The sequence below is a fragment of the Desmodus rotundus genome, chromosome 8 (genome assembly GCF_022682495.2).
Source record: "Desmodus rotundus isolate HL8 chromosome 8, HLdesRot8A.1, whole genome shotgun sequence".
Taxonomy (NCBI): Eukaryota; Metazoa; Chordata; class Mammalia; order Chiroptera; family Phyllostomidae; genus Desmodus; species Desmodus rotundus.
The window spans coordinates 124753226-124775161 of NC_071394.1; the positions used below are offsets into that span (position 1 = coordinate 124753226).

General features: G+C 46.9%; 1 protein-coding gene across 1 annotated transcript in view; it reads right to left on the reverse strand.

Annotated features, from left to right (window-relative positions):
• Positions 1–2414: 2414 nt before the first annotated feature.
• Positions 2415–21936, reverse strand: part of SCN10A (sodium voltage-gated channel alpha subunit 10) — a 99833-nt gene continuing 80311 nt past the window's right edge. The window contains exons 21-28 of the mRNA XM_071222117.1: positions 21759–21932; positions 17716–17838; positions 15966–16250; positions 15239–15292; positions 14293–14430; positions 12164–12268; positions 6880–7150; positions 2415–4134 (exon numbers count right to left, since the gene is read on the reverse strand). Of these exons, the coding sequence (XP_071078218.1) occupies positions 2930–4134; positions 6880–7150; positions 12164–12268; positions 14293–14430; positions 15239–15292; positions 15966–16250; positions 17716–17838; positions 21759–21932 (2355 nt within the window). The 3' untranslated portion in view covers positions 2415–2929. The remainder of the gene's footprint in view (positions 4135–6879; positions 7151–12163; positions 12269–14292; positions 14431–15238; positions 15293–15965; positions 16251–17715; positions 17839–21758; positions 21933–21936) is intronic.

Genomic DNA, 21936 nt, shown 5'->3' on the forward strand with positions numbered 1-21936 from the left:
GGAGAGACGGTATCTCGATAACACCATTTGAGCTCCTGAATCCAGCTGCATCTCTGGGCTTCCTGTTTAGCAGATGGAAATATTTTCCTTTCTCTTTCCTATACTCTAATTTGGGTTGGATTTCTATCACTGGCAACCGGAGCGAGTACCCAGTGTATTGGAATGTTTTTGTACTGAACTGTAGATAGCTGCTGACCCCAGTGTTCCCCGCCCCGCCCCGCTGCCCTGGTTCCTCCTTTGGGACTTCCCTTCAGATTTCCCCAGGGTCCAACAGCTTAAGAGTTGGTACCTGGTGCATCCAGGGGGTCTCCAGAAGCCTGCTTTAGCAATAGAGTCAGTCTTGGTTGGTGCCCTGTTCTAGGCAGGTTGTTTGGTGTTTTAATATCACTTGTGACACCATCCACAAAAATTCAGAGGGATGCAAAATTTGTCCCCACTGTGATCATATTCTGCTCACTCCCCACTCCCTGCCATGCTCGCTTCAAAATCATTTGGTTAAATTTCCTCAAGCTCTTCACCCACTCGCACATCTTCTGTGTCTATTGCAGTTGCTATTCCTTTCTCTAGAGTTTCCTTTTCTGTTACTCTTTGTTGAACTTCTCCTCCTTTTCCAACTCAGCTCAGAGATCCAAGTCCAAGACAGAAATGCCACAAGTCAGACTGCAGATAGCAACTTCTTCTATGAAGAGGGAGGAGAATCTAAGCTAAGCCATTAATTTTTTTAAATTGTGAGACATGCACACAGAAAAGCACACTAGACATATATGCTTAGCTCACCCCATAGCTGTAAAGGCAACATTCATAAAGAGAACCACTGAAGTGAGGAATCAGAACATTGCCGAAGACCCAGGCATACACGCCTCTTTCCCCCTAGTGGTAACTTGTTCCCTGACTTTCCTGGTAACCAGTCCCTACTTTTCTTTATGCATCTTTAAACAATATAGTTAATTTTGTCTGTCTTTGAACCTCATGAAATCATGTAGTATGTATAGTCTTGGGTCTGGATTCTTTCACTCAATGTTATGTGTCTAAGAATCATCTATACACTTCTATAAGGCTCCATCTATCCATTCTCATTACTGCATAAAATTACATTAAAGAATGTACCACAATTGGATTTACCAATTGTATCCTGCTGCTGATGGATATTAGGTTGTTTCTAATTTAGGCTCGTTATGAACAAGGTTGATAGGAAACCTTGTACATGTCTTCTAGATCATGTGTGTTTGGATTTCTCTTGGTTTCGTACCTAAACGTGGAAAAGCAGAGTCATGGGCATATGTGTCTTCGAGAACCCCAGGAAAGGTATACTGCTTTCCAAGGTGGCCGTGCCAATGCGTGCAGCCCAGCAGTGGACTGCAGTTCCTGTTGTTCTGCCTTTGCCCACACTTCATAGTGGTTAGACTCTCAAAGTTTTGCACATGTAAGGTGGACCATATAGGTTGCATCAGCAGATGTAAGGTGGCCCACATGAGGTGGACCAGCTCTAGTTTTGTAATTGTATAAATGGGAAATCTTATGAAGTGATCAAATATATATCAAAGAATTGACTTGATCCTTATCATTACTGTAGGACATGTCCTAAGAATTAATAGAAGAGCCAGGCTGTCTCTAAGACACTTTACGTTCTACATGGCCATACAAACTCCTTGCTCTCCTTCATCTTAAGACCTGCCACGTCCCCGTGGCCTGAATATTCTCTCTGAGAACTTTTACTCCATTTGCTGCATAAATTTGATGACTCTTTTGGGGCTTAACTCCCAGTATCTCTTGTGCTTAGGCCAGTGCCTATCATATGATAGGTACTTAATAACATTGGTAGGTTGAACTAAAGAAAATATTGGCTATATCTTTTATCTCCCAGATCATCTTTCTCAAAATATATCTTTTCTTTTGATTATACTAATTATGAAGTCCTGGCCCAAGTGGAAGGTGAAAACCTTCCTCCTTAAAGTCTGACTGTGAGATGTGGTGGGACAGGCTCTAAAATATATCCAAACGCTGCCTCTTTAGCTATACAGCAGAGAGGTCTGGCGGTTGCAGCTTCAGAAGAGTGTTCTCCTCCTCTAAACCGACAGGCACCACTGCATTCTACAACGTGAAATGCACGGGGGGCAGAGAGAGTGTTCATTCTGTCCCCCCTCCCACCAATTTTACAAGTGGGGAAATTAAGGTGCAGAGGTGAGAGAGGTTGGCCCAGGCCAGCCAGGAAGTCAGTCAGTGGAAGAGTCAGGACTAGAGTCAGCACTCAGGACAGTGCTCCTTTCAAGCTCAAACTGCAGAATATCAGAAACCCTGGAAGTGAAGAAGTGATTCATGACACACCAGTATCATATACTTTAAAAAAATGATGCTTTAAGATATAACATTGGTCTAGACATACCTTTAAAAATATTAATTATTTTAATGGCTATCTCAAAGAACTTTGATGACATAGACCACAGGAGTTACCCTGGGCTGGGGCAGTTGTCTGCAGTTCTCAACATGCAGCCATGCAAAATCCTAAATAACATTGGCAATCTCTATGTGGTGTTTCACAGCGGACTACCTTGAACCTTCAGCAACATCCTTGCTGTAGGTCTTTGGAAGTTCTGGTCCTGAGAAGTTTGCTTGATAAATGGAAGCTCTGGTCACGATCGAAATGAAAGGACCAGAGACAATTTCTGGAAAGTAAAGGAACACATCATCTGATATTGATATTCAAAAGAAGAGTCACAGTGGAGATGTGATTTCTGGCTTCTGACTCTTGTTAGTAAACATGAGCTTCTCCAAAGGTGGGTACCAACTGCGTTTCCTTGCCCAGCTCTGACATTGTGATCAGTGACATGCATTGGTGAGGTGGAAGCTGGGTGTCACTTGTTGTGGGAAAGAGTTATCACAGAGCAGAAGGACACATAGAACTGGACACGTCCATGCTGAAGTGTCCTCACTAGGGTGCAGAGGTAGTGGCTTCCTTACTGGTGGCTTCACCTTCATTTTGTATTGAGCTAGATGTGCTCATGTTGACGTGATCACTGAGGCCTCTAGTGACACTGTCATAGGATGGTGGGAAAGATGTGGCAGATGCAGTTTGAGATTTGTCTGGGAACACACTCTTCTCATTTTCCATGAATGCATCATCTGTGAGTGACACAGACTCCTCCTCAGCCCTAGGCACACCTGGGGGTTTGGAGAATGTCCTAGAGCGATGCAGCACATAGCTACGATAGGCCTTTTGAATGACAGTGGCTGAAATGTCTTCTTGCTTCCACCGGAGGGTGGTGGCTATTGGTTCATAAGATGCTTTTGAAAGATTAGTTGCCATAAACTTCTCCTCCATATTTGCCTTCAGAGAATCCAACTCCCCAGATTCTCCCAGAACATTTTTGGTGAAGGCAAAAAGGATGTCCAAACAGTGGATCTTATCTCCCGGGACCAGTGGCAGGTCCATCCGGATTAATATATTCTGATTGGGTTTGGGGATTCGCAAGGGGCCAGAGAGTGTGTCTGCAAAGTCTGAGAGGGCAGAAAAGGTTATAAACTGGGTGGCCTCGGGGTCAAACTTCTCCCAAGTCTCATAGAACATATCAAAGTCATCCTCGCTCAGGGGCTCGGTGCTCTCCTCTGTGGCCACATTGAAGTTCTCCAGAATCACTGCTATGTACATGTTGACCACGATGAGGAAGGAGATGATGATGTAGGTGGTGAAGAAGATGATGCCCACGGCTGGGCTCCCACAGTTCCCCCGGGAGCCATTGCTGTTGGGCAGATTGGGGTCGCAGTAAGGGGGGCCCGTGTTGAGGATGGGGCTGAGCAGACCGTCCCAGCCAGCCGACGTGGTGATCTGGAAGAGGCACAGCATGCTGTTGGCGAAGGTCTGGAAGTTGAACATATCGTCGATGCCAGCTTCCCACTTGACATGGGGGAAGGTGGCCATGCCGAAGATGGAGTAGATGAACATGACGAGGAAGAGCAGCAGCCCGATGTTGAAGAGGGCAGGCAGGGACATCATGAGGGCAAAGAGCAGCGTGCGGATCCCCTTGGCTGCTCGGATCAGCCTGAGGATGCGACCGATTCGGGCCAGGCGGATGACTCGGAAGAGCGTTGGGGAGAAGTAATTTTCAAGTGACGTAAGAATTGCAGAAAACACCAGGCCTTTCAAAGAGAGAGGAAATGATCTAATTAGTACTCCCAACCATGAGCCCTGACAGAGTTGGCTGTGATCACACTCCCTTATCTTGGCTCCAGATGCCTCCACATGAGCAGCTGTATTTAAGGACTCTGAGCCCTCCAAGCCTGGCACAGGAGTTGGCATAGAGTAGGGGCTCAGTAGGTGTTCATTGCATAAATCTTTTCTCTCTCTCAAGTAAGTCTCACCTTTCCTACCATGTTCTTGTTTTTCCCTCTACCCAGAATATTTCTTAGTCAACCTCCATGGTCAAAACCCTATCTTCTGTAGCATAGGTCAGCTGGAAGTGATTGCACCATATTCCACATGTACACAGTCCTCTGTCTGTTTCTGTTTATGACACAGACTCTGCTCTTCCCTGAGAATTTAGCCTTTGGGTCATGCCTTTTCCTCTACCCTGGTCCTGTTCTCTGTGAAGGCCAGGACCCCCCTGTGATTCATCTCCCTATCTCCTACTGAGAAGACTGACTAAGTTTCTGGCACATGGTCCTGTGGATAATTGTACAGAGCCTGGAATTAATTATAAGGGGGCCTGAGGAGTTTGGCAACTTGCTGACAGCTATAGCAGAATGGCTTTGAATGACCAGCTGTCTGCATAATGGTTTTTATTTGTTTCTTTCATTTCCAGCTGAGTTTGAACTCCCTGTTAGGGTCTGGAGATGGGCTCGTTTAAGGTCAGTTATAGCCCCCCACCCCAACTAGGAACAAGGTTGGAAGATTGAAGAATGCATATGTCTTCCTATCTGGTAACTAACTTAAAGATTTGTAAAGCTTGGTTTTGGGGAACTGTGGGGCCTATGGGGACTACCAAAGATTGTGTAAGGCCGTTAGGTAAGACATGATTCAAAATCTCTTAGGACAAATGGTGAGGTGTGTGGTAGCAAGCTCTCTCTCCTTGCCAGGGTTCCCTCTTCTCCTACTTGCCTTTTATCACATGAACATGGGTAGTCACAATATATGTTAGAAGGAGGAAGGAAATGGGAAGAGACTTGGAAAATAATTATTATTTTTATTATAAAGTCTTATTGAAAGCCCCTCTCCTAAAATCCACTTTAACTGGGACATTTTTCCATAGCATGGGGTACATTATATGTCTGTATAATTTCCTAAGATTCTGCCAGCCAACTGGTCTACCTTACTTTTAGGGAGAATGAGTGTTCATACCTGTAACATTTAGATACTCAATACATGTCTTGCTGGTGGGAAGGAAGAAAGGAAGAGGGAGGGAGAGCAGGAGGATGGACAGGTAAAATCTGTCTTTCACTTCTTTTCTAACTGTCTCTCTGAGTGATTTCTGCCCAGTGACGGGTGTTGCCATGCAGGTCATAGGAACTGGTAGTTAAAGTGTCCACCCACATTATAGAATTGAGTACTTTAAGTATATTTTATTTCTGCAATACTGATTTGGAAAGTCACATAAGCAAGCTGACTTCTCTAACATAAAATCAAAATGGACTTTAGAGTCTGTCACTTTGGAAGACAAACAAACAAACAAAACAAAACAAACCTCCCACAAAACCTAATAGCAACAAGAAAATAAAACAAAATGAAAAACAAAAATACATTAAACTCCCCTCCCACCTAAACAACCAAACACAACCCAAAGCTGTATTTCAGCACCAGGGCAGGGAGACTGGTTAAGTGCTGCCAAGTTGCAGTTAGATGCTATTAGCCTTTGATTGTAAATCAATGGAAAATTAAATCTACAACTATGCCCTCACATGAAAAGTAAACAGGTCATGATATAATAGGTCAGAATATATTCATAATGCAAAATAAAGTTGGTGTGCTGGGATTTGGCCTTTATAGGGCCAAACTTATAGGGCTAAAGCACACAAAGGCCAGGGATAGTCTCTTGGTTGTTGGTGAGAAACTGCTAGTTCATTAGAACATCAGCCTGGTCTAAATTCAGCTCCACCATTTTACAAACTGTATGACTTTGCATAACTTTCTTAATCTTTGGGGCTCAGTGTTCAATGTATAAAATGAAGATAATAATATTCCTTTCACTGGGCTACTGTGAAGATTCATAGAGCCCAGCCTAGTGCTCAGAACTCAGCAAGCAGTCAATTATGGTGGCTCCATTTACCACTTCAGCCTCTGATTCTATTCATTTTCTCTGAACACCTTTGGCCCCAGAATACTGTGCCTGTCATTCAACAACACCCAGACTAGACCATAATAGCATTGATCTCTTCACATTGATCCCTTGACTTTTCTATCACTCATATTCTTTAAGTGGAGAGTTATATAGAGATTTAATTCCAGACCCTTGACTTAAGAATCTCCTTTGAAAAATCTCCTTGACTCTCCTCACTCTGTTGGCAACCCACCTCCTTTTCCAAAAAGTATTTTATGACTCACTTCACATCACACCACCCACTCACTGATTTGAAGATCATAAAAATAAGGCCCCCTGGAAACTCTGTCTCTTTGTAGGAACAATAGTTCCCTCTCAGCCCCCAAAGTTCTGGCGATGGCTGTGTCACAGTAGGCTCCTGAAGACACAGCATGGAGCAGGCCCATGGAACCTCTCCATTTGCCCGAGAGGCCCAGGGCCATTTTAAGTCTGCTGCCCTTGGAAGGCAGCGAATACTGGGCTCCTCTAACATATAATGTGTTTAAAAATTGTGTTGGTTGTCCCAGGGGTTACGGCTAAAACAACCCCAAGCAGAGGCTGGGCTTCCCCGCCGTATGTGATGCCCACTTACTCCCAATGGAGAGGATGACAACAATGAAGTCAAACACATTCCAGCCATTGGTGAAGAAGTACTGCCTCAGGGCGAACATCTTCATGACACACTCGCCCGTGAAGACGGCCACAAAGAACTGGTTGATTCTGTTAAGGACTTTTGTCTTTTCCTCACTCTGGTCATCCGTCTCCACCATCATGGTGACCATGTTGAGGCAGATGAGGACCATGATGATGATGTCAAAAGTTTGTTTGGTCACGATGTCAAAGACAAAGCCCTGGTACTTATTCTGAAAAATCAAGAGATAATATGTCAGGGTCTTTTGGCCAACATAAACCAGGCATCTGGAGAGGCTGTGTTTTCCATAGATGGGTTTTTGAAGTCTGTCTCTTTTGTCTCCCTCATACTCCATGTCCAAACAGAAGCCAAGTCCTGTCCAAAATCTCACTCTCAGTTAATTCTACCTCATTGCCTCAACTCAAGTCCTCATTGCCTCTCCTGGCCCCATGAAGTCACCAAGCACTTTGTCCTTGACCATGCTCTTCCCTCTATTTGCCATGCCCTTCCAGCCTGTCTCTTGGCTACCTAAATCCCAATAGTCTTGAGTGATCCATCTCTCTTAAGCCCTACTTCCTCCAGAGAGTTTTCCTTAATCATATTATACCACATTGCCCCGCCTCTTCTTTGTGTTCCCACATCCTTTACAGTCAGTCTTCAGTTCTAGCATTTCATGTATGCTTCTCTTCTTCTCTGCTAGACAATGAGCTTAATACAGAGGCCATATCGTATTTAACTTTGTGTTCCTTCAGTGCCTTGCATAGAGCAAGGGTTCAGGAACTGCTTGCAAAATTATTGATTCAAAGGTAAAGTTAGCGTGATGGTGCAACTTATTCCTGCAAATGTTCTCTTTATCCCTGGGGCTGTGCAGATGTCTAAGCAAATGCATGGGGTCAGGTCTTGACTGCATTCTTGGAAAGAGGCAGAATGTCCTGGATAACAAAGAATCATCTATATTTGGATTTTTTAAAAAAGCTCCTACTGTGGCCCTCCAGTCTTTCCTGTGCTGTTAACATCATACTGTTTCGGGACTGCTTGATCTGAATTCCATTCTCCACCCCTGACCTTCTCCTGAACCCTTCTCCTAAGCCCCGTGGAGCTCACCTGCCTTGATCTGCAAACATCTCCTCCTGTTCAGTGGCTGCTTATTTTTCCCCACCCCATGTACTCCAGGGCTAGGAGGCAGGCCTGAGATCCTTCTTGTCCCCACTGTCACTTCCAGACATTTGCTCCTCCTGTGTCTTGCAAAGTCCTTCCTCCTTAAAGCTCCGGTCATCTAGCTAGCTCACCTTCGTCTTGTCATAATTGCTGCCATTTACCAACCTCCTGGTCCCTCTGCTTCACTACTGATGAGTGAAACTCTTGGCCACACTTGACCACTCTTGGCTATTATGTCTTGGTTCCTTAGCTAAATATCTGATGACCTAGTTTTTTCTAATTTAAAGAAAAAGCTCCCTGAACCTCACTCTATTCTCTCTCCATTTTCACAGCAAAATTTCTTGAAAGAGTTGTGTGCAATTACTGTTTCTCATTCACTCCTCAATCCACTCCAACATAGTTCTTGTCCCCATCCTGCCACTGAAATGGTTCCTGCTAATCACCAATGACCCCTGTAATGCTAACTCTGAGGACACTTGTTTGGCGTTGCTTACCAACCCTTTCTTGCTTTTCATCATGCCTTATCTTCCTGGTTCATTTCTTGACCTTCTGGCTGTTCTATTTGAGTCTTCTTTACCCAACCTTTAGGTGTGAGAGTTCCTCAAGTCTCAGTCCTAGGTACCCTTTGCTTTTTACCCCATTCTTTCTCCCCTGGCAATCTCTTAAGCCTGTGAATTATTATGTGTGTGGTTTTGGCTGATTATGCTCCTGAGTCACTGGACTGCATTCTCTGTGAGGGCAGGAACTTTGTCTTTCTCACTTACTGCTCTGTTCCCAGTATCTGCATATTACCTGGTACATGATAGATGTTCATACATAGATGAATGGATGGATGACAGAAAAGATAACTCTGTTACCAAGACCTTCAATAAAATCATAAAGCCACTCCACTAGGGTTTGGTTAAATTTGATTCTGCACAACAGGCACTTAATACATGTGTACTATGTACAGGGCTCTGCATGAGTGGCTCTGAGGGAGGAAGAGAGGAAGCTGTTAGGAGTCTCACCAGGGAGCTCCCAGGAGCTGCAAAGCAAGTAGAGACAAGAAGGGCTGTGACAGAGGCTGCTTCCTACTTTCTACTTCGGGGTGGGGATGAGTTGCTACCCTATTAGGTTAGAGCAAAGAATCAGACCCAAGCAGGCCTGAGTCCAGCATACTGCTGGCTCAGATATTTTCTGGAGTGGGAGGGGTATTGCTGAGCCAACAACAGCTCCCATTTCATCACTGAAAGTGTCGGGAAAAAACAGCCCATTCATGGCCACATGACTTCTAATTAAACAGAACAGGCGAGAACGTTGCTAAGTTCCAGGCATCGAGTTTGCTCTGGATATTCAGGTGCTGGGGAATGCAGCAGCTTGCTGGCTGCTTTTGGCTTCGTCTGTGGGCAGGGATCACACCTTTGCAACCCTCAGTGCTCTCAGAGATGATGAAGTGGGTGACTGATGGTGTGATATTATAGAGCCTATTATTTTCCTATAAAGTGGAGTATGTGAAACCTGCTTTTAGTGATTTCCCTAGCAAAGAATGTTATAGAATAAAATCTCTCAGTCTCATGGAAGCCTTCATCTTTGTTATGGTTGAAGCATAAGGTTTAGAACCTGGGCTTCACCAGAGATGGTGAGTGGCATGCATGTGTGTGGGGGGGAGGTCCATACGCCACCCAGGTTGGCTGTGCTACGGCCCAGCACCCATGCAGCTGTGGGGTGGAATGGTGACGCCAATGCTCTGCTTACCTGACCAGCTTGACATGTGGGGACTCCTACGGGAAGAAGGTGAGTATTCTAATGCCAATCATCTGGTGCCAAGGAAGCTGGACCTAGGAAGGTGGGTCTTACATGGCAGAGGGAATTTCTCTTTTGGTTTGGGTTCCTCTCCTGGTTCTGGACTTTGAGGAGGACAGGTGACCAGGCCTGTGCCACTGGGTGGTGGATGCCAAGATGTTGCCTGCCATATGGATGCCGGCCAGGAGCTGGGATGGGCCAAGGCCTCTGGGCCTTGGATGGAGGGCAGTCATATGCACTTGCTGCTGGGGCCCTGCAAAGTCTTGTTTGAATGTCCCAGCTTTGCCTCAGTTATGCTGAGGGGAGCCAAGGAAAGAGTACTTGTCATTCTTGGGTGAGAATACTAAGGAGAGACCCATGCTCCTACACTAAAGCTACTATAGTATTGATAGTTAATTAGTGATCCCCTCCCCCCTCTCCACCCCCTGCCCCATCCTAAGGGATGGTGAATCTCAGGAACGCAGCTGGGCTATGGTCTCACTTCCCTTATCCATGTGAAGAACCTTCCCCCACTGTCAACCTTGGACAATCTTGGTTGTGTCTTAATTAGGAAAAATGGTAATTTTGTTGCAGGTCTTCCTGCCCAACCATCACCTTCCACCCCTATTGTAGTGCCTGGAGTTCCAGCATTAGGTTCCTACCTTTGTATTAAGATAGTGTTCTCTCCACAGTCCCTTTTTGGAATGCAGCCCACCCTGTCCGAAGGAAATTGTCCTCTTTCAGAGGAGGAAGCTACAGTGGCCTGTGAGATTGGTTGACGAGAGGGGAGAGGCTGAGATGTTATAGAGAAACTGAGTATTTTGTAGGGGAAGGTTCTAGAAACCATCATGATTTTGCCAGGGGTGGTCCCTACCATGGAACTCCTTGGTGTCTCGGTCAAATGTGGATCCAACATCAGTCCAGTCTCCAGTAAAGTCCAGTTGCTTGTTTCTCAGTCAGTCTGAGGATTTTCCTCCTGCGGGCCTGCCTTGACTCTGATTGGCTGGGCTCAGCCTTTCACCTATATATTCTAATTTTGAGCCTGTTCCTGTCCACTGAACTGGTTGACAGGGGTACTCAATGAACTCTAAGCACTGTCCCTCAGGCTCATCCAAGCCCAGTTATAGTGATCTTATGGGGGATTTGGGAGGAAACTTCTGCCTCTACAATGGTCTGAACATCCCATCATTCCCCATTGTAACATTTCTTATCAGAATGGAGAATACTAATAAATTTATGAACACTGTTTCCAAGTAAAGTGTGTCAAAGGTCACAACACTCTTATCCTCCATAAATGTTTTTAAAGACTCTGTGCTCATGAATATTTTAGTAATTTACGCAAATCCCATGCCTTGATTTAGACATCCTAATGTATGTCTTTCTAATTCATTTAGGGAAAGGCCTGTCTCTTTGTTGAAGGTCCTCAGGCTCTGCCCTTGTGTGGGGAAGGGCTACTGGGATCGTGCCACGGGAAGTGCCTGTAGTTTTCTTCACAAATGTTGCATTGTCACCACAGAAAGGTTTTATAAAGGGACAAGATGCCAATTCTATTCACTGGAGTAGATGGCTCAGAAAGTCTTTGAAGAGATGCAGCTGTACATTTCCAACACAGCAACATCTCCACTCCCAAGCCCGTTCCTCAGTCTCCATCAGGGGCCAGCCAGGGGCCTGGTGCATCTTTCGGCTGAGGCCTGAGAAGAACTTAGATGAGAGATTTCATGTATGCTTCAGATGCTGCACTGCATGCGAGAATAAAAGGGCCTGACTATTAGGGTCTTTGTGAATAAAGAAATCAAAGTGGAGTACGGCCCTACATTCTGGTCAATCTTTAAACACCAGAGTGGGATAATTTTTGGTTTTTGTTGTGCCACCTGATCATGATCTTCACCAGCCCAGGGTCCAGGGGGGAGTTGGGTTTGGGCCATTTCCTCTCTGTCTAGCTGAAATGTAGGGTAAGGCTAGAGATCCATTACAATAGAGATATAATGCATCATCACATAAATGTTTCATCTCTGGGCTCTAATCACCCTTACTATCACTTGACCTAGTCTACTCTCAGTCCTGTGCTTGAACCTGAAAACTGTACTTCCCTAAGTAGTTCTATGTAGAGTGACTGCGGCAGATGTGTTCATGCCATAAGACCAGAGTTGCTCCTTTTAGATTTCTCATTCCGTGGACCCGGGAACGCTCATTACCTTCATCCCTAAACTCAACCCAAACCCCCTCCTCCACAGAGGGCACTGCCCAGGACCCTACTCAGTACAAACACAGGCCATCAGGTTGGATTCACAGACACGCTCTGCTAGAGGGAAGCTCTGGGGCTCACCAGGGGCCGAGGGATGGGCTTCTGGGGCTTCTTGGAGCCCAGCTTCTTCATGGCGTTGTAGTATTTCTTCTGTTCCTCCGTCATGAAGATGTCCTGGCCCCCTAAGTACAGGAGAGGATAACACACAACACTGTTATTAAACCAACAGGAACCCCCAGGGATACCAAAATTATGCTGGAGGGGAAAGACTTCTCAATTTCCTCTCCTTTCTGCAGAAAGACACACCGAGGTTAAGCTGTGTGCTGCCCAGGTGCCACAACCAGGAACAGAGCCGATGGGACTGAGCCTCAGCTCTAACTCACTGCCTGGGTCTCTGGAGCAAAGCCTGTTTATTGTCTCCAGGAACCCAGAGATGCTGCATGGATGAAGGTGGGGAGTGTTTGGAAACAGGACCCAAGGAGAAGGTACAGGTTGGTTAAAACCTGAGCCTTGAATCCAGCCTGCTCATGCCAGTCAAATCCACTGGTTTCTAGAATCCTACTCCCTGCCAGGGGCCAGGGCTTCCCTCAGGGCCTTCAGGAACAAAGACCCTGGGACCCAAGCCCCCACTCCCTTCCTGGAGAGGAGGAATTGAGGACAGTTACTGCCTTATCCAAGGGTCCTTGGAGAACCCTTGGTTGGTTCTCTGAAGGCCCTGCCAGCTGCACTTCCCTCTGCTGTCACAGCGCTGGGAATCCCACCATGGAAGATTCCTGCCTCCCTTAGAGGTGGCTGTTAGTTTTCTCTCAGGACTCTTTGAACCTCCTTCCTTCAACTCCTCCCCATTCATGGTCTGACGTAATTTTAAAGCCTCCCATTTTAAGAGCATGTTTGTATACTTTAGTCCCTGCAAATGCTGGGGAAAGGGGCTGAGATCTGTGGGGTTTGGGAAGAGATTGGAAACTCTGTGGACACAGAGGACTTCCTGGGAGGACTGGTGTGTCCTGGGTGGGGCCACATGGAGACATCTGGACAAGGAGTCAGCAAATAGAGTTTCTTGCCCCAGCTTGACCGCTGGCTGACCTCACTCTATTCTCTGACATGCCATCTCTGTGCCTGGGCTAGATTCCGAGGCTGTAAGGAGAAAGCATTGTACAGACGATTGCAAAGTGCCTGAGGCACTGAGGACACTGAGCAGCACTTCACAGCTATCTTGCTGAGTCCCTCTAGGGCTCCCACAGACCTGTCTTGCCCCTTCTCATCCTCAGAACCCCTGCCAAGGACTTCCTGTGGGTGGGATGCCTGCCTCAATAGATACATATTCTAAATTGTAACAGTGACACTTTTCCTCTACTGCCCATTGTGTACTCAGTGCTAAATGGGGTGCTTTTTGTACAGAATTTTATTTGCCTCTCCCCAAAATCATGCGAGTAGGTATCATTAACCCCATTGAAAGGATGAGGAAACCAAGGCTCAGGGAGGTTTAAAAAATTACCAGTGTCAGCCATCCAGCAAGTAGTTGAGCTGGGGATGCAGACCCAGGCTTGGAGGATGTCAAAACCAATTCTGTGCTCTCCAATCTGTGCCATGATTTCTCCACGTGACCCCCTCTCCCCTTTTCTCTGGACCTTGGTTTGCACAAATCTAAATGGTGCCCTATCTACCTCAGGGGTCTGGAGGGTATTACATGAAAGAATAGCATGAATACATTTTATACGTTTAATAAAAGCATGAGAGGTTGTCTGGGAGTGGGTTCCCATTCACCGGAGTCAGCGCCCATAGAGACAGGTTGGGATTCTGCCAATATGGGCGTTCTGGCCCTTCCTGAGGCCGCCTGACTCAGTGCTCGGGATGCCAGGACTCCAGACAGAGGCAGTGTTGGAGCCCTTTCTTTCCTTGTTGATTTCCCCAAGGGGCCACCTGGGACACACCCAACACAGCTGGTTCCAGCTAGGAGGACCATGGCACTCTGGGAGAGAAGATGGGGGTCCCAGGCAAGGTTGGCTTGGCAATGATGATACAGAGAAATGCAACTCTTTTAGCAGCAGCCCAGATAGCAACACAGGCGAGGACTGAAACCAGAGGGCAAGGGCTGATGTTGGTGTTAAAGGTCAAAACTGGCCTCCCGGTCAGTCATGAAGGGCTGCGAATGGTGTTGGCTTTAGTCATGAGGCCAGGGGATACTACAGAAACATCCGAACCCCACTTATCTTTTTTTTCTGTTGATTAAAGTTGTCAATTATGACCCCAACGAAGAGATTGAGTGTGAAGAAGCCGCCGAAAATGATGAAGACGACGAAGTACAAGTACATGTACTTGTTGCTCTCCCACTTGGGCTGCAAGTTCACCTGTGAGCAGATAAGGTGGGGCACAGGCAGGAGGGGTGTCTTAGTTTTTGTTTACCCTCAAAGCCAACCTTGAGACACAGACCTGGGTGCAGGTGGTTTGTTTGGGAGGCGATCCTTGGAAGCATGAGTGAGGGAGGGGAGGGTAAGCAGGAACAGGAGGAAAGCATCACTGTGGGCAACTGGGGCTCCATCCTGCGGGGGCCGTCTAAGGAACCGTGTAGAGCACACCTCCGAGGGACAGGGAAACTGGAGCATTTATCCACAGCCTCCCAAAACTTATCTGTGAGGGTTGCCCTTGGGGACAGGAAACCCCTCACCCTTGGGGGAGGGGCTGCTGAGCCAGCTCTGAAGCATGGAAGAAAGCCGAGTCTCAGAGGATGGTGAGTGAACGCAGAGGTGGATGAGAAGACGGCAGGGCATGTGCAGTGTCAGCCACCGAGGTAATGAGCAGGCATGGGTCTTGCCTCGTTCTCCGCCACCTGACTGCCATGATGGCACTTGAAATTCCACCTCATCCCTTTGTTCCAGCCCCCACCCCTGCCCAGGGAGTGCCCTCAGCCACAGTTCTTTATCTAGTACTTTCTTGGAGCAGAGGAAGAGCTTCAGAAGCCTGAGGAGGGTGCATGGAAGGAGAGCAGGCTAGGATCAGCTTAAATAGCCAACAGCGAGCCAGTTGGCCACTGCTCCAGAGAGGGACAGTGCCGGGCTGCTGGGTGGTAACAAGGCCACCTTCACTCCAATTCAATTGGACTGATGTGGGCAGGACACCTGGAAGGGAAGCCAGTAGAAACGGTGGGCTGAGACTCACCCCTTGGGCATCGACAGCAGCATACATAATGTCCATCCAGCCTTTAAAGGTTGCCTGGAAACAAGGAGCAGAGGTCACTCAGTCCCTGTCCATCCATCTACACTGGGCTCTGTTTTGATTTACTTATTTGCTTTTCTCACTGAGCATTGGCTCCCCTGGAGCCAGTTCTGACATGTCTCTGTATCTCCCAGGGCAGAGCACAATGCTTGCACACCATAGCTACTTAGGGATTGTGTGTCAAATGAATGTATGAACAAATAGTGGAATGCAGGGACTTGTGGGTAACTGCATGACAAATGTGTAAGCAGTTACATTAACACTTGAATGGATGGAGCACTGAATGAGTAAGTGGATTAAGGCAAGGGATGCAGAATGAATGAATGAATGAAAATATGAATGCGGTTGACTGTCATCATCACCAGCATTATCTATCACTACAACCTGGAACATAATTTATTACCCTCTGGGGGTAATTTGCAGAAGACTGAACATATGGCTCTACTATATCTATTTTGTGCAAGTAGTGAATCGTATCTCATTACCTGACTCAATCCCATGGCAGGCTCATTCCTTTATTCTAGTCTACATTGGTCAAATTGCACCAGTGGGAGGTCATACTCATTGGTAAGGCCCTCTGGCCTCATGCTCAGACAGAATGCTACTCCCTACATAACATCTTCTGAAAGACCCTAGTCCCTCCATGTTACAGAGCAGCTAAAGGACTCACCACCTGCAGAAGTGCGAGGTAACCCATTGCAACATTATCAAAGTTGACCTTCATGTTGACCCAATACAACTTGCCAGTGTAGTTTTGAAGTCTACATTCAGATTCGTTATTCACATAAGAAGAAGACGCAAGAGAAAAGCCTGGATCGGTGGTGTTGATGCACCTCCAAAACGTCCCTGAAAAGAAGTTCATGCCCATGATGCTGAAGATGAGCCAGAAGATGAGGCAGACGAGCAGCACGTTCATGATGGACGGGATGGCGCCCACCAGGGCATCCACCACCACCTGGGGGGAAATGCAGAAGGACCTGGAACCCCACCAATGCTCCACCCCTCTTGGCTGGATCCAACTGCTTCCTACACTCACTCAGGCTGCTGCATGAGCCAGTGGCCTTTGGAAGCCAGAGAAGTGGGTGAATGCAGACTCAGAAGACTGAGAGACGCTGAAAGGCTGAAGGTGGGTTTAAACCTTCTCTAAGCTTCCTTCAGGGCAACTTTCAGGGTCTTCCCTCGAGACTGAGGAAGTGGGTGAGTTTACAAGTACACACATGCTCATTTAGGGGTGTGGGGTATACGTTGTGCTAGCACATACGGACTTCTAGCAACTTGCTTTATTTGCCTTAAATACAACACACGGACATGATGTACAGTATGTTTTGGTTAAGAATCAGTGACAATCTGCCCTGGCTGGTGTGGCTCAGTGGATTGAGCATGGGTGTGAACCAAAGGGTCCCCAGTTTGATTCCCAGTCAAGGCACATGCCTGGGTTGCGGGCCAGGTCCCCAGTAGGGGGCACGTAAGAGGCAACCACATGTTGATGTTTCTCTCCCTCTCTTTCTTCTTCCCTTCCCCTCTGTCTAAAAGTAAAATAAATCAAATCTTTTAAAAAAATCAGTGACAATCTAAATCCATATTCACAAACTTGCCTATTTGTAAATTAGCAATCTGGAGATAAAATAAAATGAATATCAAACTATTTCAGTCATAAGCGCCTAGTGTTTGTAAAGGTACAAGTTCATTTTAAAAGCCCACTTTTGTTTTTGAAGATCTGATGTCTTCTTTGAGTCAGTGATGGAAGAAGGCCAAAACCCCACTTTCTGTACCAGGAGACTTTAGTAATTATGAGGAAGGGGTGGGATTATCAGTCCCTTGTCCCCCACCCCAGGGCAAGGGCTGGGTTTGTGAACATTTCACCTTGAGGGAGACAGTGAGGGCAAGGCGATAGCTGGGAGAGACATGTAAAGAAAAGGATGGACGAAAGGTAAAAATCCATAAGACCCCTGACTGTGGTAGGTTGGAGAGGTGTGCTCTGGTAGGTGGTGGCTGAGGTGCTGAGCTGATGATATCACTACATTCCAATGGAGTGTCAGAGAAAAGGCTCATTTGTCACGAAAAGAGGAAGAGCTGGATGTTCCAAAGATTTTGGCTATGAGGTCATCCTGGTGGGGGGGGGAGGGAGGGGGTAAGGGACACCCGTGGAGCCATGAAGCAAATCGTTAAGAGTAGAAGAGAGGGCTGAGTCCCTGCAGATGTGATGTTGGAGGTGAGAAGGAAAGAGAGGCTCACAAAGGGACCTGAGGGGAACCAGGAGGGTCAGGACACTGCAGTATACCAGGGTCCAAGCAGAAGGGAGCACCTGGAGCTGACCTGTGGGGACAGGGCCTGGAGCTCACGGTCAGGGGTATGGAGGGCATAAAGTGGGGAGGGCTACCAAATGTTACAGACCAGAGCAATTTGGAGATAGGTCTTACCCGCATGCCTTCAAATCGAGATAGAGCCCGCAGCGGCCGCAGGGCACGGAGGGTCCGAAGGGCTTTGATGGGCGCCATATCAGAATACTTCAGGATCTTCGCTATGAGACTTGTCAGAGAGATCTGAGGGCAAGCAGAGGGCAAAAGCGTCACTCCAGGACTCCAAAGGGGTGGTCCTGGTGGAAGGGTGCAGGAAATCCTTCCCGCCCCTACTCTGTCTAAGCCATCATCCTGACTCCTGCATTATTCTGGATCCCAGTGAGAGTTCTAGAGAGGGTCCAATCCCTTTCCTGTTAGCAAAGACTTCATTCATTATGTACCTGAAACTCTAGGAGAGAAAAGCCCAGTCTCCCACATTGCCAGCCCATGGTATGTAGGTGGCCAGGGTTCCAGAGTATCGAATCCACCTTCCCATCCCCTTCTAGGGGCACCAGTTGGGCCCAGACATCCTTGAAACTTTGACTTTCAGAGATCTGGAGTGGTGATGTTTCTTCATAAGGGTTATGTCAAAGTTTATGTTGGGAATATAAGGTTAGTTCCAATTACATTCGCTCAGAAAAGCAAGGTGGAAAGTGTCCTGGTCTGAGTAGGATCTAGTTCTCCCTTGACCCCTGATTTTTTTTTTTGACCTTGGGTCAGTGCCTTGTTAGGCCAGGTTGAACTCTCACCTTTGTAAAATGAGAGAGTCAGACTAAGAGAACTCCGGGGCCCTATGGGTCTGTTCTTTGGTCAGAGTAATTGGCATGTGTCTCTGAGATCCAACTTTGGGAGACAACTGAGACATAATGGCTGACTTCTGAGTCTCTGTTGGTCTGTTCACTTTTCAAAGGATTGCAAAGGACAACAACTGACATGGAAAAGTGGTGACACCTTCCAGGAACTTTGAAAGTGCTGGAGACATACCATATGCATAGGCTTGAGCATGCTGGAGACTGTGAACCAATGCTAGGAGACCCCAGTCTACCATGACCAGTGGGCTGAACTCAGGCTTAGCCAATCCTGGCAGCCAGGTGGGGATGTACATTGGAACTTCAGAAGGGGAGGGGTTTATACTTGAGTTCTAGTGCTTCAAAAGATGCCTATGCTTGGGTGGCATATTCCACCAGGCTAAAGAACTGGCATGAAAAGGAACCCCTTCCTCCATCCATGTGAGGCTCTAGACACCAGCAGGTGGCACCCAACTGCATGGCTGACAGAGGGCAGGGAGGTTTGAGGCCAGCTCCACACTGGGCCCTATTTAGTATTTTGATCAGCACCCTAGGAAGGGTGACTCATGTGCACCATCTGCAGCTGGGGCAACCAGGGGCTGGGGGCTCTCCATCAGAGCCCGTCCCCCAAGCGCAGCTCCATTCCCACTACTCAGGCGTCATAGATTCCCTGGTCCCTGGGCTCCAGTATTGCACCCATCTCGTCCTTTCTCTACTGCAAATCTGATTATGATCATGTCTCTCTCTGGCTCTGAATCTGCACTGGTGCTTACAATAAACTCCATACTCCTTAGCCAGTATGACAGCCACAGCCCACTTTTCCAATCATATTTCACCCATATTTTCTACCCAAATAAAATTGTTCCCCAAACACACCTGTGTCTGTGCCTTTGCTCAGGTCATTTTAAACTAAGATTGCCTCCCCCATAGTCCTCTTGGCATCTCAGTGCTTCTTTTCATTTTAAGCCCTCTACTTAATGCCACCTCTTAAATGAAGACTCCTTAACCACACACTGCCCTGGGTGAAAGCAGGCTCATGTCTCTGTGTCCATAAAATACTAATTATTTCCAACAGTGCTCATGATGTACCCCCTTATAACATGTTTGTTTCTCTCTGTGTGTCTTATCTGCTGGAATATTGAAGCATAATCTCCTGGAGATAGGGTTTTTTAATTTATTGGCTTTTATCTATCCAACAGCAATTCACAAGTCAATCCTATATTCAATAGTTATAAATAAACTTTTGATGAATTGAAGAAAAGATAGAAGCATGTTGGGATGAATGGCAGGAAGGAAGAAGAACAGCTGGATGGAAAGTTGAGGATGATTGTATAAAAAAATGGATTAAAGGACACAAAGATGAATAGTATAGATAGTTGAAAGGAAGGATGGAAGAAAGAAAGCAAAGAAGAAGAAAAATAATATGGAGTAGTGGATGGATGGATGGATGGATGGATGGATGGAGGAAGGATGATGACTGGGTAAAATAACTCATGGATGAATGGAAAGGTGGAGAGTTGGATAGAATAGATAAATAAGAGAGACTGGCAAATGGATGGAAGGTTGACTGGATGCATTAATGGGTGGATGGATGGATAAATGGATGGATGAGTGAGGGATAAATGGACAGATGGGTGGAAAAAAGGATCAATAGATTGGCTAAGTGAAGAATAGAAAGATGGAAGAATGGATGGATAGAAGGATGCTGGGATAGGAGGGGCATGAATGAGTAAAAAGAAGGTTAGGTGATTGAATAATTAGACAGAAGGATGGATCAAAAGATGGGAAGACAGAAGGACTGAAGACCAGTGGGTAGATGGATGGAAGGAAGGTTAAGAGGAATGGATGGGCAGAGTAGAAGAAGAAAGAATTTTGAGAATGGATGGATGGAAGGAGAGAACTGGTGAAGAGAATAAATGGAAGAAGTTAGGATGAGTGGATGTTTTGAAGGAAGAAAACAGAAAGGATGAGTGGTTGGACAGATGGAAGGAGGGAAGTATGGAAAAAAGGATGGATGGTCAGATGATCACATTTAAAGCAATCAAGACTGACGCTAGGGAGCCCTTCTTAGGTTGGAGTGACTGTGCCTCTAAAAGGGCTGGGTAGCTAAAATAAAACATTTGTCATTCATCTATGAATAATTGTGTTACATGCACAAAATCAGCACCTGTGCTTCAGACGTCAGGCCTCACAGCCAGTCGCTGTGGCGGAGTGTCACGATGCCGCTAGCGCATTGGTATCAGGAAAGAAGAGAACTGAGCGCCCAGACCTGCTATGGAGGACCTGCCAACACGGGAGGTGGACAGAATGTTCTGTCCTGGACTCTATCCAGCTTCAGGAGGCAGGCACCAAATACAGACACATTTCCTGACACCTCTGATGAGCAGAACTTGGTGCTGGTGGCTATTGAAGTGGGGGAGGCAGAGACAAACACCACACGTGTCTCTCCCTTCCCGCAGGGCCCCTCAGCTATGCACCAGTGAACAAATAACACAGGCAGCCATCTTTCAGAGCCAAGAGGGCAAAGGCCTGGATGGAGATGGAGAATTGTACTGGTTAAGATAAGGGAGAGATCAGTCCCAGCTTTCGGTGGGTAGGCAGTCTCTTGGGAGACTTTACGGAGGATGAAAAAACACAAGTCTAATGTACAGGAGGCACTTGGGAAATTCCCTCATGTGGGGATTAGTGGCCACAGGTTAGTGCGAGTCTGACATACGAGCTTCAGCTCATCTACAAGAGACCCTCTTTCCCGTGTAGTGCCTCTAGGGAAAGGCCAGTGGTGTTAGTTAGCTCAGTGGTTCTCGATACTGGCTGCACATTGGACATATCCAAAAGTTTTACGAAATATTGATGCCCGCTGCCCCAACCCCGTCTGTACCCCAGGACCAGAGAGATTAGAAGCTTTGGGAATTGTAGTGTTTGTTCATTGTATTTTTAAGAGATGCCCAGGTGATTCCAGAGTGTAGCCAGGGCCGAGGGCTGAGCCAGCAGGTGGACAGACTCTCTGTGCTGTGCTGTCCTCAGCTCCCTAAGTCCAGAGCCCTGTCCATGCATGCAGGGTCACAAGACCTTTGAGTGCCTCATGTGTCATCTTGCTTTAAATGTAAAACACAAAGGACAGTAAGTGGTCTTTCTGGTTGGAGGCCTAGGAACAGAGGACTCACCCGAGGGTCACCGTGGCGCCCAAACCATGTACTGCCTGGATCTTACCATTTACAGGGGTGCAGGGCTATTCTTAGACCCCTTGCTAGGTGCTCAAGGCTTTTCTTGGGCCACAACAGCCATTTGTCAGAGGTAAGGCCCCCCAGACCCCATGTGTGCCCACTAACTACTCACGTTCACAATGAGGAAGTCGAGCCAGCACCAGGCGTTGGTGAAATAGTTTTTGAAGCCATAGGCCACCCACTTGAGCAGCATCTCAAACACAAAGATAAAGGTAAACATCCTGTCGGCATATTCCAGCAAGGCCTTCACCATGGGCTTCTGGTCAAGGTAATAGTCTTCAAAGATCTGG